General features: G+C 41.0%; 1 protein-coding gene across 11 annotated transcripts; it reads left to right on the forward strand.

Annotated features, from left to right (window-relative positions):
* Positions 1 to 1,780: 1,780 nt before the first annotated feature.
* Positions 1,781 to 18,895, forward strand: elavl3 (ELAV like neuron-specific RNA binding protein 3). 11 transcript variants are annotated; one of them, XM_079365539.1, is made up of 8 exons: positions 1,782 to 2,524; positions 8,480 to 8,699; positions 8,795 to 8,898; positions 11,004 to 11,157; positions 11,287 to 11,512; positions 11,863 to 11,916; positions 12,503 to 12,541; positions 13,313 to 18,895. In XM_079365539.1, the coding sequence occupies exons 1-8, from the start codon at positions 2,498 to 2,500 to the stop codon at positions 13,659 to 13,661; spliced, it is 1,173 nt and encodes a 390-aa protein (XP_079221665.1). In that variant the 5' UTR covers positions 1,782 to 2,497; the 3' UTR covers positions 13,662 to 18,895. The 11 variants fall into 11 exon arrangements, with proteins under 11 accessions (XP_079221668.1, XP_079221670.1, XP_079221665.1 ...); XM_079365536.1 differs by having other exon boundaries at positions 1,785 to 2,524; positions 11,284 to 11,512; XM_079365540.1 differs by having other exon boundaries at positions 1,785 to 2,524; positions 11,284 to 11,512; positions 13,334 to 18,895.

Here is an 18,895-nt window from a genome sequence, read left to right on the forward strand (position 1 = left end):
AGCAGTCCTTACAGCCAGGGATGTCTGAGGACTCCTCAAGGTCAGCTAGGGAGAGCAAAGCAGAGAAAATGATTGTTGTTGCAAGAGAAGTGGCGTGGCGACTTGTCACCGACTGATCAAAAACACACACAGCAGACTTTTAATTCTACACAAAGCATCACCTCCCTTGGCTCTCTCACCCCTTCAAATGAACAGCAACACTAGACTTATACACAAATAAACAAACATACACTGATTTATGTACACTTGCACGCACATCCAACCCCCCAGGTCAAGGCCCTATGGGGGTCTGCGCAGAAATAGGTCATTTGTCACACATGATGTCCCGGGGCAGGGGGATGCATTATAGATGAGCCCAAACAGCATGTCTCAGTGAGCACTCACCACACAGCTAGACACAGTGGTGAACAGCAGGAGGTGGGCAGAGAGGGATGAGAACTCTTCAGGAAGAGGAAACAGGGATGCCATAAAAGTAAGACAAAAAAAAAAAATCACTGCTGGCCCCATTTCTGTCAAAAAAAAAAAAAAAAAAAAAGCAGGTAGAAGAGAAGCAGAGCCTGATAAGAGCTAGAGCCACACCTTTCTCAACTTTGAACCGTATTGACATGGAATTATTCAGGGGATATCTAATTTGTTATTCTCATGTCTGCACCTGACCCTATAGCTAGCCATCTGCCTCACATGAGAGGTCCAGAAACCATCCTCTCATTATTATGGACTTAATGCTTTGTTTAAGCTACAATCCACGCTCCATTATTGCATATTTGTGGGCTTTTCTCCATTGCTCTTATTCTGCTATTCTCAGCGGAGAATGTGCATTTAAAAAGTCTGACGGTCTTCACTCATTGATGTGCATAGACAAAGGCTTGATGAGTGAAATTGTTCGCAATGTTTTTAACAGGCCTGAATGGAGTAAAAACGTGAGAAAAGAAAGGGCTGTGCTTAGAGGGAAGTGAGTGCAAAGTGTGGGGAACTGGAGAGACAAGTCTGCTGTCTTCTGCTGCACCCATCTGTTCTGAAAGTGCAGGTGGAGCCCTATTCACTCTGCTCTGCATGTGTGTGTGAAGAGGAGGGGGGGCAGGAAGAAAGGAAGGGCAGTGAGAAAAAGGGAGTGGAGGGATGGAAGGGCAGGGATGGAAGAGGGGAGGGTGGTGGGGAAGGAGGAGAAGGAGGAGGAGGAGGGGGGGGGTGCTCTTGGTGATCTCTCCTGAAGGGGATAATGGGAGAAGAGCGCATTGCAATGGCTGCCATGTAGTACCTCCCTGCACAATTAGCCAATCAGCAGCGCGCTCTGCCTGCCAGGAGGAGGCATAAAAGAAGAACATTGCAGCAGAGGCACAGAAGGAGACTGCAAGAGAAGCAGGGAATTACACATAAAAACAGCCGAACCAGAACACCCTCCCCTGGACACACCCTGCTGAGGATCACTGCTTCTCTTTTTTCTGAACCATCGCCCACGCCACTCGGAGAGAACACTCTCCCTCATCATCATCCAGTAGAAAACCCCTTTCTCCTCATTTTCATCCTATAGAGGACACCTACAATCTCAGAGGGCTGAGATTCCCTGGCGAAGATTGTATTTTTTTCATTTTTTTCTTTTTTTTTTCTTTTGATTTGGACTCCTGAGAGCACATAAGGGCCACCTAATATTAAGGCCGAAGATCAAACAGAGACTCAGCAATCAGCTTCAACACCAGTGCAAAGAAGGACGTAGATTTCTTTCATTGTACGTCAAGAATGGTTACTGTACGTATGACTCTTTTTCTCCTTTATATGTGATGGGGATGTTGTAGCAGCTACATTGTATCTCAGTCTGCCATTGTTATGCACTACAAAACATATACACATGGGTTGTAGCCATACACAGATTTACACCACATCTTACTGATATCTTAAATGGAGATAATAACCTCCATGGCAATGCCCACGTGCCAAAACACATTAGTGTCCTTTATGTTGTCGTATTTGCTATGCTATATCATTTTAATAAGATTAACGATCGATAAAGGCAATTAGTAATCTCATACTGAGTGATGCGCCATGCCGGTTGCGCTTTAGCCCGCAGTCACCACCGATGGATAAAGTCTTTATTCTGCCATTTTAGATGGCAAAGCCTTTGCGTTGTTGTATCACGGCCACTTCTTCAATGTCGCAGCTTTGATTAGACAGATAAAGGTGCAGGCGTGAAGAAGACTTAAGAATCCCGCAGGATTCGAGTGATGGAGAGGGAGAAAGGCGATGAGGCGCTGGCTTCAGTAGAGGGGGGAGGTCTCGCTTTCTTTGCCTGGTGCAGCACAAGGATGCTGGAGACGCTTCCCCGAGACAAAACAAGATGCCTTGGAGGCTGAGGGCCCATCCAGCAAGGCAAAGGAGAAAAAAAGGGTCGAGTCACTCCGGGAGGGGGAGGGGGAGGAGGGAAATTACGCATCCATCGGTTTGCATTGAATCAGACTAAGTCCAAATTCCTCAGGGTTATCGTTGCGATGGAACCGAGTAAATGGGCTGGAAATCAGAGGCCGCGACAGTAAGGACACGCACGGACCTCTCCATTTTAAGCGAATTTTACATCGCATACAGTACAAGATGGCCATGCGCTGCGCTGGCTGTATAAAAGAGGATGGAAGCGGTTATAAATTAGCTTTGCTGTGAGCAGACGGTCGGGTTGGGCGTGTCTCTGGTGGACGTGAGCACCAAACGAGGGGCCTTGAAGCCTCAAAGGCCTCCTCCCATTTACCTCTTGACATGCTCTAATGTTCACGGCAGACCAATTAAGACCAGACGCATTTACATCAAATGTTAGAAGCCAGGAATGAAAGAAGTAAGAATCAGCGCAGCTGCTGCATGAATCAGACCAAAACACGTGCAGGTGTAAAAAAAAAAAAAAAATTAAAATACAAAACACTGCTTGTGAAAGTGACGAAAAAAATAACCTGGATTATTTCATTACGACAGGACGCCTTTCGATTATTTAATCCACAGAAAACAAAATGTCAGGACATGTTCAGACTGTAACTAATAGTAGCAAAACAAACGAGCCTACATTATTTAACACATAACAGGAAGAGGGTGTGAGTCGAGGAGGTGGTCCAACAAGTTTAAGATTAATTTCACCCAATGTGAAACGGTTTGGATACAAAAAAAAATTGAAGGTGGACGCCACGATGTTTCATCACCTGCGAGCCTCAAATTGTCCACTTGACACATTTCAGAATCCAATTTTAGTTTCTCTTTGTTGTGCATTACCTATTGTCCCCAGCATGCCTCGACAGAATCACACCGATATATGGCTGTAGCTCCCCTCCACATGGTCTGCAGTCCTCCATGCCTGTACCGCAGTGCCAAGCAAATAAAAGCGTTGAGTCAGATAACCTATCCAAAGCACTTACACGATTCAAGGACAAGGGCAGCCAAGGCCTCACCGTAAACCAGCCTGAACACTTCGTTGATGTGAAGTTGAAAATGCTAGAGTTCAATGTAAAAGGTTAGAAAGCATTTCAGTCCAGCATAAAAAAGACAGACATTGACAGGTTTCATGTCGTGGTATATATTTTTTTTACAGTTAAGACATGATCTGTCTAACTTACAAAGAGGCGTGAAATTATGTTATGTAAGCAGCGATTTGACTCTTGTTGCCAACGACTTAATGTAATTATCAGCAACAAATATTTAGCCTGTTGGGAAGAAAGAGGGAGAGAATGAATACTTTATCTCTTACATTGCACTGGTAACTCCAGGGGCTACTTTTGATCACAATTATGTTCTGCAGAAACAAATTTTGATGATTATATGACACAAATAATGTTGGAATTAAATGAAACCAAACCTCGTATTAATTTAGGTTTAAGTTAAAACTGTATTCACTTTTATAGTTATTTGTAGGCCTTTTTATTCTCGTGGCTATTCCCTTTCTAAGAAAATCCTTCAGTTTAACGAGTCTTTTAATTGCCACTTACACTAAATACAATTATTTTGGTGAAGTAAGATGATTTTAGGTAGGTTAATTATTACATATTTACTTTATTGGTGCTATTTTATTTGACCTATAGTGGCGTTTTTGAATCGTAGCTGGCAACTGTACCAGTCATTGTTCCCGGAGAGTCCTGCAGCCCCTGGCCACGACACAAAGCGCCACTGTTTACATTAATATTCATAGTGCTGCCATAGCCTCTGCGAGGGAGAAGAGGAGGAACGGGTGGCTCTTTTGTTTGGTCGTTTCAATACGTTTATTCAGCAAAAAGGCGCTCTGGTTCATGAATGCCTGCAGAGCTCACAAGTCTTGCCTTTTTTTTTTAAGGGGGCATAATAAGAGAAACGGAGAAATCGAGAGGTTGTGTCATGCGTCACTTGTATTAAAATATGTGATTTATCTATAAAGAAACAGAGTTAAATCTTGTTTTTAGTTGTAAAAGATGATAAATAAAACGTCTGAGTGGTCTTTGCTCGAATCTACAGGCCTCTGTGGCCTCAAATGAGTCCGTCCGAAGGCCACTCCCTTTTTCAGCACGCTGGAGAGCGCCCCTCATGCTACAAGGACTTGCAGGACAGATTTGTCTCCCCGAGCCTTTGACGTTGTCGGCTCTCATCTTATCAAAGTAGCACATGAGACCCAGAGAGCTGAAATCTTTTAGAAATCTTTTTCATTCTGAGTCTGCGGAGCGGAGAATAGGACGGAGCCTCGGTGCATGGCTGACATGAGCTGTGACTCCTGTCGTCCTGTTGTTTTACAGCTGCCACCATGATCCCTTTAAGCTGCAGAGAGTGTGGCTAATGCCCTTTGTTTGGGATAATCCTGTAATCTGTGTTATTTAGAAGGCTCATTTACACTTCAGCCTTGCATTCAGTGTGATTTATGCCTTAAGAAAAGATACTCTTTATATAATGCATTTGGATGTGGCTAAAGTCAATAATATGTAGAAAAAATGAGACATTACTAACATAACAATTTTAAGTTTAAATGTCTATTTGCACAACAGTTTGCATTTTGATTGATGTTAAATTTTGCAGAGAAAGATAATCTTTAACACACTCTGACTTTAAATTGAAAATGAGCCAAATACTTCCAGACACTGTGTGCTAATAAAAAAAACAGGATGATGACCATCTCATTTCTAGTTATTCTTGATTCTTGCATTGTTACATATAATGTGGCAAATATTTAGTTGTGTCTAAACTGGGCAGCAATTATTCTCCTGTGTAGTATATAGCCTGCAGTGCTGCATTTGGAGCAGAAAAGAATTGGGAAAGCGAAGGAGGATGAAGGACACTGCCTGCATTTACATTTAGTCGTCTAATGCTTCAGTGTTTTGTAATTTAATTGTGTACAGTGTAGGTGGTACGTGTGCTTGGCGGTGGAGGCAAGGCTCTTGTTTGCGTGCAAGTCTGGGTTCATGTGTTTGGCAGTGGAGGCAGGGCTCTTGTTTGCGTGCAAGTCTGCGACCATGTGTGGGCGATGCTGATGCAGTGCATTAAATATTAAGGGAGATCTCAAAGAACCCCAAAATAGAAATAGTGCTACCCTAACTGCTGGAATTGAAAAAGAGGAGCTTTAAAAGATTATTTTTGTGCTATGTTTTTTTTTTTTTTTTGAAGATTCTAACCAAGAAATGTTTGAGAGAAAACCAGCAATGATAAGCAAAAACTCCTATGCCATATGAACGCCCAGTAGGCCATGGTTAAGCTTCCCATGGAGTGAACATTTAATTGTCTCTAGTAGAGGAAAAAGCTGGAGTAGATCTATATTGGGCGGATAGAGATTATTTGTGCTTTTGCCAGCCTTCCTCTAACATCACAATGATTTATCGTCTCTTCAGTCAGAGTAATTGGGTTATGTCAAACCAAACTCTGGACTATCTAATTTGTGTTGTTGGTACACAAAATGAAATATGACCGCCGAAAGATGAAACAGTCCTCTTTGGTTTTTATCTTTCCCATTTGTTTCAAAGAACGTCAAAGCATGCTGTCCTCCTCCATTTCTTTTTTCAAATTCTTAGTTGCTGCTTGTGTCAGCCAATCTCAGTGCCCAGCCCTTCCTCAGTGGGTCTGTGAATTATATAACTTCACTGTGTTCACTGGGGATGTGTGTTCTGCCATGCTGAGGGTTATTTCAGTTGGCGAGTCAAATTTGCCCTAATATGTTTTTTCATCGCTTCAAAATGCGTTTGTCATATTTGGGACACTTTCAGTTGCTTGTTTCTGTTCTGTCAGATGTATCACATCAAACCATATTCTCCCAGGTTAATTTGACAAAACTACAATATACCAACTGCATTCCACCTTTTGTCAGCTTGTTTATATCTTATAATTTATTATGGCATTAAAAAGCAAGTCTGCAGGTATTTTAGCCGTGCATCAAAATCTTGACGTGACAGTTTGCTTTCTACGTTGCACTGCCTTTGTGCGTCAATGTGTCTGAAGCATTTTATTTTTAGGCTGTCTTAACTCCGTCACTGTGCTCCTTTTCCCCTTGTCATTACCAATTTGACTTATGATAGTCCCTGCCTCTGCAGGGCCATATAATTTTAATACACAGAGTAAAGAATCTCTGACCTGTATACAGTATCCGCTCATAATAGGCAGAAACACAAACACACTCAGCCTAAAGTAAGAAAGCCATTATGCAGACTTTGAGGGGCGGTTACCTCGGCAACCCGAGTGGAGGTTAAGATCAGAGGAAAAAAAAAAAAGCAGGTTACAGAGATGAGGCAGGCTAGACAGACTCATTTTCAGAAGCTGGAAAAGGAGAGAGAACACATAAAATGGCATGTACTGTAAATTCAAAGGGGGAAATTAAAAGGAGTCATTGTATTAATTTGAAGATGACACAGACAGAGCCTGACTATTAACAGAAGAGTTGAAGAGCAACGAATGAACAGAATCTCCTCTCCTGGGTCAATAATATTCATTCTGTCTGGGATCATTAGCTGGTCACTTAAAAACTAAACCCTCTTTAGGCTTGAGAATAAAGCTGTTTTTTTTTTTAATGAAAGGAAATAATTCTAAAAGTCCACAGATGCTAATCAGTCAAGAAAAAGTTTCTTCTGAAAGTGAAATTAATATTCTCGTAGAATTTACTGTATTTCTTTATAAATCCCTTTGTTACATATATATTTTTAAATAATTCCAAGGTTTATGATTAAGTCCCTCAGTTGCTTTGGACTACAAGAGCTTAAGAGGAGACTCATTTAGCCTTATTGACATTCATAACACCCACCAGCTAGAGATGTGGAACAGCTCAAACCCACAATCTGACATAACAATTTACATTTTGGCAGTGCCAGCTCACTGTACATGCAATCACACTGTCTCTCCAAACACCTTACTTTTTTTCTCCTTTTTTTTTTTTTACTGAGGAAGGAACACAGACACCGAAAGGCATCACATTTTAAACTCATAAGTAGTGCAGATGCACACACATGCTACACATAAAGAGGTTTGTTTTAGCTGTAACAAGGAAAGTGTAAGTAGACAATCACAGAGTTTGTGTAATGCAGTTCATAAAAGAATCACTTTATTAAAGAAGTCAAACTACCAATGTTTTGTAGATAACAACAAAACTGTTGAAAATTTAAACTGCAATTTAATTTAAATTCAATTTGTTTCAGAACTATCAAGTGGATCATTTTATAAGAGCATGAAATGCATTTTAAGAACAAAGAAGAGCCACAACTCGGAAACGTTTGTCACTTGTTTACCTGAAAGCAGAGAGTTTGCAGTGATTTTCCACTGGAAATAACGATCCAGAGAGAGGAGAGAGGAGCTAGGTGTTAGGAGTGAGGAAAGGGAAAGCGAAAGTGGAGCAGGAAGTTTTGTTTCTGACCACACAGACGCTTCTTGAGAATCCCCTGTGGATCAATTTAAGCAACACAGGAGGCACAGACACTTTCCTGTGCGCTGACAAACAACATTTCTCCACCTGCAAAAAAAATAAACGTCAGTTGACTGCACCATAACACTGAGTTAGAAGAACAAATGTGTACTTATTTTAAAACATTCGGTAATATATACCTCAATCTTTGTTTCACTAAACCCATTTAAATTCTGGCACACTCCCTTTTGTCCCTCATCTCCACTCCTGCCATGCTTACTCCTCTAGCCACATACACACTTCCTATTATCTGTCCCTGTGTAAAGATGTAATGGTGTTTGACCCTGGAACAGAGTAGGGGGAGGGGAATAGTAAGGAAAAAGGACTGTGACATCTGCAGGACCAGAGGCACGGAGCTAGGGAGGAGGAAAGACGGGGTAAAAGTGGGGGAGGGGAGAGTTCAGACGTTGCATCTATCTCCATTTTAGCAATGCTGATTCCTGACCTTTTCCCTCTGATGATGACAAAGTGCACAGCCCGTCTGTAGGTCTGCTTTCTTTGCATGAATTAAACATATTCAATATTAGCACGTGCACACATCAATCCAGCCACATTACGGCTGTGTCCTTTGTGTCTCTTTGTGAATTATGAATCTAACCCCACCCTCTTCCTCAGCAGATAATCAGCACCATGGAAACCCAGGTGTCCAACGGTCCCAGCGGAACCAGTCTGCCAAACGGTCCAGTCATTAGCACCAATGGCTCCACAGACGACAGCAAAACCAACCTGATCGTCAACTATCTGCCTCAGAACATGACCCAGGAAGAGTTCAAAAGTTTGTTTGGCAGCATCGGAGAGATTGAGTCCTGCAAACTCGTCAGAGACAAGATAACAGGTAACATTATTTATCTGTGATGGTTGAAAACATTGCCCCAAGGTCTTTGATTTGACAATCCCTCACACCATTATCGTTTGTTTGTTTGCGTCCAGGTCAGAGTTTGGGATATGGCTTTGTAAATTATGTGGATCCAAATGATGCAGATAAGGCCATCAACACACTCAATGGTCTCAAACTGCAGACTAAAACAATCAAGGTGAGAAGCTTGTTCCATGTCTAAAAATTTCACTCGTATATTTTCATTCTTGACAAAAAAAAAAAAAAAAAAAGGAAGTGGGGATTTAATCGGGGAGGGGGGAGGCGTTGAGAGGTGGTGGCAGCCGTGACAGAGGGAGAGGAGGAAGACGGGGAGGAGGAGGAGGCAGGAGGGAGTGGTGGCTAGAACAAAGAGAGTGAAAGATGGGGTGTAAAGAGAAGGAGAGTGGAGGTCAGAAAGCAAGGGGCGGACAGCATGCAGAGGTTATTGTGATGGAAATGTGATTAGGAAGCCTGACTGTGGTGCACAAGGGTCAGTCCAGGTTACCCCATCTGCCTCCAGTTGAGGCTAATTAGGGGGGTTCTTTGTCCCAAAATCAGATTGTGGGGGGGGGGGACCAGCGACATATTCCTAAACACTACTTCCTTCAACCCACCCCCCACCAGGCCTGATCAAAGTAGATCAAAGATTTCGACTAACTGCAGGATTGAGAAATCAAATCTGTGAGAGAGCAGAGCAGGTGATCTCCTAGCAGCTGGCCATGAATGTGTGTGTGTGTGTGTGTGTGTGTGTGTGGGGGGGGGGGGGGGGGGGGGGGGTAATTCTGATAATCAAACAGCAAGCCATTAGCAGCGGAAGTCAAGCAGTAGAATTAGTTTCAATTTAGAAGGAGGGATACAGAAAGATGTGTTGTGCTAAGAAAAGTTTATTCAGAGAATTTAGAATAACACGGGAAATGGTTCATACAATTTTAATATATGAGAAGCTAATTTACATCATACAACATGATGTACTCTTTAAAATTAATCTCCGAAAGATCTTATCTTCAAGTGAAAAAAAAAGAGGTCCACTGGACAAAAGTTTTTCTTTCTTTCTTTTTTTCAAAGCTTTACTAGATTGTATTGGTGCGGCTGTGAGGGAGGGGGCAGGAGTGGAAGGTAGGGGGTAGCTCAGGGAGCAGAATGCCAATGACAGGATTAGAGGCCATATGGGCTTCAGGCACCATCTGTACTGTGGGAGCGACAGGGAGAGGGTTAATTATAGGGCAGCCTCTGCTCCCCGAACACAGCAACTCCCCCCTGATTTGTCCAGAAGACCCTAATCACTGCACCACACAACCCTCCTGCTCATACAGTCTGCCTGTGTACACAAAAGACACTGGTGCTTAGTACTGATGGCTAAAATCCGAACACCTGTATTCATTTGACAATTAATATTCAATTCATTTTCACAGCTTTCGTTTTTTAGCTGTGCATTAATAAGCACATTAATCTGATAAATATTTTCCCCCGAAACTGAGAATTTCTCATTCTCACTTCAAAACAACGTGAGCTGCCTGAGCAGTGTGTTTATGAGTAGTCAAGGATGCTGCGAGTCTTGTGATGCACTAACATTGTTTGCTGTTTGCCAGTTGAGCTGCTCTCCCCCAAGAGGATAGAGACAAAGGAAGGAGGAAGGGCAGGGAGGGCAGATCAGCCTATCTCAGACAACACTCACTCTGTCTCTGCATCACACACAAAACCCAACACTGCCAACAATGCACTGAACTGGATTATCTACCACAAACGTGCTCGCATGCTCCTGTCGACACCAAAACAAGAATATATTTATGAGTTCCCTTTTCACATTCACTCAGATATTCCTCTGCAGCACTACACGTAAAATGTAGTGGGAAAAAAAACAAAAACAACAACATAGGGGTTTCAACACAGACGCACCAAAAAATGGCCGAGCATAAATTAAGTAAAAAGTGGAAATTTGAATTGTGGAAAATGCATCAACTTAAGATGACGATGTTTTTGAGGTCAAAATAGAGCTGACACTTGTGCTTGGTAAATGATAATTGGTATCAGTTTGGCTAAAGGTTGCTGTCGTCATAATGTTTCTGAGACTGTCTCATTCTGTCCAAGAGTGAGTTTAGAGCACTGATTAAGTCCACAGATAGCAGAGGTACAGCTGGGAATATGAAGATGGCAAATGAGGAGAAATCAACCGTCTTAATTAAGACTGTTTGTTGGGAGCTTGTTTGAAACTCAGTGGGGTTACATCAGGACTTACATTAGTTTACTTTTCACTCACTAACGTCTTTCATTTGGCTGTTACAGGTATCATATGCCCGACCAAGCTCGGCATCTATTCGTGATGCCAATCTATACGTGAGTGGACTCCCCAAAACCATGAGCCAGAAGGACATGGAACAGTTGTTCTCTCAATATGGTCGCATCATCACATCCCGCATTCTAGTGGACCAGGTCACAGGTATAGCCTAATTTGACTTTTTAAGCTGTGACCAAGGCAACAATTCTCTGAATGTGGTTGAGACTTTTAGGCGGCAGCTGTCCATGATGCCAAGGTAGTAACTTTGCTTGTTTTTCTTATTCGGAGCAGGCATATCACGCGGAGTGGGCTTCATCCGGTTTGACAAGCGAAATGAAGCAGAGGAGGCCATCAAAGGTCTGAACGGACAGAAGCCTTTGGGTGCCGCTGAGCCAATCACTGTCAAATTCGCCAACAACCCCAGCCAGAAGACGGGCCAGGCTTTACTGACTCAGCTGTACCAGACGGCTGCCCGCCGCTACACGGGGCCCCTCCACCACCAGACTCAGCGTTTCAGGTACTGAACCTTAACCTAACTCAACAGCCATTGTGAAGTTTCTAAATGTTCTTCCTTTTATTGTCAAGCCTCAATTACAACAGAGAAAAGCTAAGAATAGATGTACAAGAAAAAAAAAATCAGATGAAGTGGCACACCCCAAAAACAGCAAATGTGGTCTTCTTTTATAAGGAGAAAATATGTAATCGAAACAACTCAAAAACAAACAGCACTTTCTGTCCATATTAACACATCGTATCAGCAAGCTGTTCCTCTAAGCAATACTATTGCTTGATATTACAGAAGGAATAGGCAATATCTCATTGTCCCTCCTTCTCATTCTTTCTCTCTGACTTTCTTTTAAACTGCAGCATGATCCCTTCACTTGGAAAGGGACCAGATCCAAATAACAGCTCAAAACCAATGTAAGAGACCAGATTTGATTTTTCCAAATACAACAAGAAAACAAACGCTAAATAAATCTTTGTTTAGGGGGAATAATACAGAACCTTCGAATTGTGCCTATCCTGCATAGGCATTATAGCTATCCGAAAGTTGAAATTGCCATATATTGGGAACGTTTTTTGAGGTAAATAAAGGTTTAAAAGTAACTATTCAAGTATTAATCTTGTTGATGGAACCTCACCAACAGTTATAGATTGCCTCACAAGTTTGAAGGCTAATGCCTTCAGTATGGATAATTATTGTAATCAGTTTATTTGAAATGACCAAGGACACAGAGATTGTGATTCCTATAACTAAAATATTTAAGGGGAGTCGATTTTTTTTGGAGCGTAAACATCAACAGTAACTACCAGATGGGGCGTATATTCACAGAACTACTTTATACTGCATCACTATGAGATTGGATAGTTTGGAAATGCGTGGCAGGGAAGGATGCCCTCTGGAGGCCAGCTGGTGAAGGAGCAGCATGTTATCTGAAAGCCCCCCTTCCTTGTAGATCTCACGACTAACTTCTTCATCCCCTTCATTCTCCCTCTTGCGTTGCAGACTCGACAATTTACTAAACGCCAGCTACGGAGTCAAGAGGTAAATGCCAAAGGTGTATTTTCAAAAGCATCCATGCCAAAATTAAACCTCAAACAAAGTGCCTGGAATACCACCTGCTGACTTCATCTCAAAATCAGATCTAATGGCCGTAATTCTTAATACCCCACTGCCCATTTAGCCATGTCACAGCCGCCCAGACAACAAAATACTACCAGTAATTGCAATAAGCAACGATGCAGCCTTCCAACAGCAGGGTATTCTGGCATGGCTTTGTTTAACCTTTTTGTTCTTTTATTTTGAATTAATAGAAATAAGTTACATGTATTTATTTATGAACTAACATTGTCAGTTTCAGTTGCTTTAATGTCCCCTTTTTTTCACCAGCATGGACATACCAGATTCCGTTTACGTCTCCTCTGTTTGCTCCAGTTTGTGTATGATTTGATTCCAATTTGCTTTTCATCCCTCTCTAGGTTTCTGTGTTTTGTTCGATACACTGTGATTTTCGTTGAACATTGTGATTCATGTGTTTAATTCTTCCATAGGCTTTGGTCAGCAGAGAAAACATGCACATTGTGTAGGTGTGTGTGTCTCAGGGCGCACAGTGCCATTTTGTATGAAAGCAGGTTGTTTTGGAGCGACTGTGGTGCCCACACATATTTACCTACTCACTGTACAGCAGAGGGAATGGAGATGGGGTCCCCTGACTCCATACCCAACTACAGTCTTTATCATTTCTCTATGAGAAACATAAGAGACAGTATAGATCACTGAATGCTGTGTTGAACTTCAGAATGACACCCATGGTAGCTCTCCTACTCTCTTCCCCAGATTCTCCCCCATCACAATTGACAGCATGACCAGTCTGGCCGGAGTCAACCTCACTGGTCCAACTGGAGCCGGCTGGTGCATCTTTGTATACAACCTGTCCCCTGAGGCGGATGAGAGCGTCCTGTGGCAGCTCTTTGGGCCCTTCGGCGCTGTCACCAATGTCAAGGTCATCCGTGACTTCACCACCAACAAATGCAAGGGCTTTGGCTTTGTCACGATGACCAATTACGACGAAGCTGCCATGGCCATCGCGAGCCTTAATGGCTACCGCCTGGGTGACCGCGTGCTGCAGGTTTCCTTCAAGACCAGCAAGCAGCACAAGGCCTGAGAGAGAGAGAGGCTGCTGGCACCAGCACCTTCGACCTGCAGGGAGGGCCACCCGAGCTCCCTCTGCCTTCACTCTACGTGGGCCTGGACTGAGTCTCTCTCTCTGACACATTCTCACACAAATTCATAATATATTACCCCAAACACAAACAGGCAGATACACACGCACATGCACACATATGAGCAAACATGTCCATACACAAGCATACAGGAGTCAGAGTATCAAACAAACACACTAGTGGAGTTTTTCTTTTCTCTTTACACAACATGCTAGTCCTTCCCTATATATTTGCCTGGATTGAATTAGAAGGGGTACGTAGCTGGTTTGTTGGGTCGGGGGAAGAGCTATCTATATAGGAGACAGTCTAACGAATGTGACAGAGAATGTGTACTGAGTGCTTTGATTGAATTCAGGCAAATGAAGACAACTGATGAACAAATCGATCAAAAAAATTTAAATGATAGAATATGTGCAATTTACCTTAACTCTTACCCCGCCATCTCTCCCTTTATCTTGCTGGAGAGGATGTAGTCACTTTTTTACACTTGGGCATTTTGAATCAGCGATTTTTTTAGATCAAAGAAAATGAAATTAAAAAACAGTGTTCTCTTATATACGTCTATTAAAAATATAACTATATATTTAAGGTGGTATAATAGCCGAGTATGTAAGCATTTTCTAGAAACTTTGACTACTGTTTCCTGACCTTCATTAGGTGGTGCCTAGCGTAAAGGCAGTTCCTCTACCCTATGTGAGCTTGTTAGCTCAGACCCAATTAGATGTAGGTCAACCAATGAATACTGGTCACAGAGAAGAGCAGTCCGAAGGCCGTCAGAATCACTCTTTCCCTCATAGTCTCACACCGAACAACACGATAGTATGCGTATGTATAACACAAACACAGATCAAATTCTAGGAGATATATAAATCTAAAAAAAAAAAAATTAGTTCACAGAAAAAGTTCCTGTATTTCTACTGACCTATCTTCAGGATGGTTCTCAGACAGGTTGAGTGTCTGTAAACTTTGAGCAGAGTGGCAGAGCTCCCATGCTGACAGTGTTCATAGGTATCTCTCCTGTGGGCAGGAGTAGACGAGCGCCAAGGGGAATCATTTCACAGCGGCAGCCAAAGAACAATACCGGTGTTTTTTTCCTCTTTCTGTGCTGTTTCTTCACTGAACTTGTACTTTAAATTCACCATTTTAAATGGAGCCATCTTTAATTGGAAGGCTTTGTCAGCCATGTCAGGGTTGACATCTCTCTTTATATCAACCCACCCCATTGACTGACAAACAGTCTTAACAGGAAGTAACACAGAGGAGCCAAAAATAACTCAAGAGCACCGGTATTATTCTTCGGTCTCGAGAAGAGGTAGAAGCTCAAACATGTGAGGTCTAGTTTTACCATTCTGTCGAACATATAAATTAATACTTTAAATAAGAGCAGATTAAGAGAACATTTAAAACTGACTTCAGAGTCAGGTGTGTGAGTGATGATATCTGGCAATATTAAAAATTATCACCTTTCCACCGAGGCGAAAGATAACCACTTCCTTCAGCTTTGCCAAATGTTTCTCAGTTATATTTAAAAACCTTTTTTTTCTCTCTTAAAAAAAAACAAAGCTTCCCGGAAAATCTGAACTCCTGCCCTCTCAAATAATGACTGTACAACATCAAGCCTCCAAACGAGTGTCATAATTATACTTCTGTTTACAGCAGAATGATTTGTATTTATTTGCTTCAGATCTGTTTAGCCCAACCACAAAAATAGCATTTCTCTAAATATCCCTAACCCAAATGCATGAAAATTATTTATGGAACCCTTGATGAAACATTAATGCCAACCTGTCTAGTTGAATGTCTGTTAAAGACCAGACCTAGATTTACCATGGGGGAGAGCTAATGTCTAACAAGATCAAGACATTTGCACATGATAATAGAGGTCAAGTATATCAAGACATTTTTGCTTTTGCTTTTCTAAATGACGCTGTGTTAGCCAAAGAGGACGATCTCTTTGAAAGGATTACATTAGAGATAAATCTATTTTTATACATACAAAGGAACAAGACCTTGTGCTGAATTTTTACAGATTCTTAAGCTTGGAAAAATTGGGACATCGCATGGCTTTATTTTAAACCCTCTGATCTTTGCAGAGTAAGGGGGAATAAGCATGCGGTGTATGGGAGGGGATTTAGGGAGGGGGCGAAGGAATATTGTATCTCATACAAACTTAACTGTTCAAGCATATCGGAACGATTGAAAACAAACTAAACAAGAAAACAAATTCGATGTAAAAAAAAAGAAAAAGAAACTAAATGTAAAGTTGAGAGACACATCTGTACTCTTGAGTGCGTGAACACACTCCCATCATTTGTCCTGGATTTGTGTACAGTGTTGCTTTAATGATGGTGCAGTGAAGTGAAGTTCTTTGACTTGAGAATCCCAGACAAAGCTGCAGTGGGACTGGCTCACTGCCCAGCTTAAAAAAAAACAAAAACGGAAAAGCTGCTTGCAAATAAAAAGGTTCAAACACAGATTCAAACAGTGATACAGATTCATTACGAATACTGAGCATGATTCTTCAACGATTAGATAGATTTGATTTTTTGCCAAAGAATTGCTTCGCAAGTCAGTTCCAAGAAGGATTAATTAAGACTAACTATATTATTCCCTGAGTAATTGCTGTACAAATCTATGTTATTTATTGAATAAGGACCCTCTACAATTTCTGTTGTCATTACTTTTGAATAAGTTGCGCATATCAGTTTGCATTTGTAAAACATGACTAAAACCAAATGCTAAAAATGAAACAGATAAAGTCATCCAATTTGCACAAACAAGGCATATCAGAGATAAAAAAAACAAACAAATGATGATCACCTCTTGATGAATGAAACAATTGTACACATCCATATAATGTATTCCTCCTAACATGTAAATCATTGCTTCGTCTCGTGACCAATTGAATCCTTTAAAAAGCGTTAACACTGCACACCTTACTCTGGCATCTTTCGATCTGACTCATAACTGTTTCATTCCCGGAATACTCTGAGGGATAGTTGCGTTTGTGTTCAGAGCTAACCACATAAAAAGGTCTAATCTAGCTATTTTTGGGGTCGAGCAATTTGCAAAGAGAGAACACCATAGGACAGAGCACTTGGTGAGGCGAGTGATAGATGTTAGAAATAACCGAGATAACAGGCCACGATGAACTGCAAGCTGGAGTTGTTTACCCAGCCACGTCCGATGTAGTACAGTCAACCCACAAACCAAAACCCACAGCCTGAAATGACCTTTCATACACAGCCTATAAAAAGACCTACAACCTGATGAACAGTAGAGAGCCAAGGACCATGGCAGGAAACAGTCCTACACTTGCGTGAGCAACAACAATAATCATTGAAAAAGACAAAAAAACTTTCCTATGGAACAGTAAGTGCAATGTGCTTTGTTTTTATATTGACTGATTACAAATGATATATATTTTTAAAAAAAGAAATTAAACGTCACACTTGAAAGGTTTGCGGAGTAATGAAAGGAGCAAAAGTTCGGACGAAACAGACTCATTAAAAAAAAATCAAACAATCAACTAGAGCTCGGATCTCTACATTTCCATAATCACTTCCTCAGCCCCCTAATTCGTGCTCTGACCGTGCAAGCTCAACAAAAAAGCATATCTGGCTGACTTAAAAGAGCAATTCTTAACGACCTTGAAAGGAATACTGTCTAATATATCATCAGTTTTAGCCCATGTCAATTTCAAATATCATTTTTTTTTTCTCCCTGTAATTTATTGATTTCATTTACATATCAAGACTCACTTGTTAAATTAGCGTATTTGTGTTGTTGATGTTGCCATAGAGAACACACATGGGTCAAAGATTTTGTTTGGTTTGCATTGATTGGGTAAACATTTCTTTTCTTCCATTATTTAATTAGTTGCAGTTTTGACGGTGTATGCAGATTTTAGACTTAGTTAGAATTTTTTTATTTCAATCAAACTGTGTTCAATTGTGTTTGTAAAAGTCTGTGGTAGCTTTCGTTGCAACATAAAATAATTTAAACAGAAAAAATTCAAAATAGCGCCAACAAACTTGTATTATTTGGGCGACTTTAAGCTTGTAGTTTTAACTTATTGTTAACTTAAAAACTATTTATTATGATTATTATTATTATTGCCTCGTATAAAGTATGTTTTGTGTATATTTATGGTTTATTTCATTATATTTGCAAGTTTAAAAGATTTTAAGTTTGCCAAAATTGTGGTTACACCATTTCGTTTCTTAAAAAGGGGGACAAATAGAAAAACAGCTTTAGAAGTATGATTTGGAAATGTTCTCCATAGTCAAAGAATGCACTGCTATATTTACCTAATTGAAGTGTATAAACATACATGCTGTGTGCTAGATGTTATGCCTTTACTGCCTGTGTTCTGTTTGTCTTGTTAAATGAATATCTTTTAATTATTTAATCTAATCACAGTCTTGTTTTTTCAACCACTCGGTGAACCCCTGAGACACGACACGGCCCCTGTAGCGAGGCTTTCAGCCCATCCGGCTGGGGTCCAGCAATGAGCCAACAACAGGGGTGGGGGGGGGGAAGTGTCCTTGTTTTTTGAAAGACTCTCAAGATGCTTTCCTGTTTAAGCTAAAGAACAAAATGTCATAAACACTGATAATGATCCATTACCTGGAAGAGCACTGAATTCTGAAATCACCTGAATGAATATTTCAGATTGAAACTAATATTTTTCGGAAGCAGCAAGATACGTTCAAAAACCCGGCCAAGAGCTCCGGTCAAATTAAACAGTGCTGACGAAAAAAAGCTGCAAGAAGGTTTTCTTGGGAGTCTCCAGGGTAGTAATGGGGTGAGTGGTCCTTCTGTTTCTCAACCAACTGTATTTTGTGTCTATTTATTTAGAAGAGGGGACGCAGTAACTTAGTGATGTTTTTCTTACATTTTCCTGGAATGGTAGAACAAATCAAAAAGGTGAAAATGATCAAAACAGTTCTGCTGACGCCACAGTCAGTGGAAAAAAATACAAAATCTCATACTTCCAAACATGACCAAATGATCAAAGTCAAAATTTAACAAAGAAAAAAAATGAAAACCTTTCAGTTTAGTCTAGGATATTTATTACTGGGATTTCAGCTGAAGACGCTTGAAGACTTTTTCATGGAATTGTTTAATTATTTGTACTTTACATGCCAGAAAAAAATAAAATAAAAGTTACAAA

This window comes from Symphodus melops (genome assembly GCF_947650265.1).
Source record: "Symphodus melops genome assembly, chromosome: 17".
Lineage (NCBI taxonomy): Eukaryota > Metazoa > Chordata > Actinopteri > Labriformes > Labridae > Symphodus > Symphodus melops.

Bases quoted from the DNA above. Each gene is read 5' to 3' on its own strand.
- elavl3 (XM_079365536.1), top strand. From the start codon at position 2,498: ATGGGCTGGAAATCAGAGGCCGCGACA. The intron at 8,700-8,794 runs GTAACATTATTT...GTTTGCGTCCAG, and splicing joins CGTCAGAGACAAGATAACAG to GTCAGAGTTTGGGATATGGC. The intron at 11,917-12,502 runs GTAAGAGACCAG...CTTGCGTTGCAG, and splicing joins AATAACAGCTCAAAACCAAT to ACTCGACAATTTACTAAACG.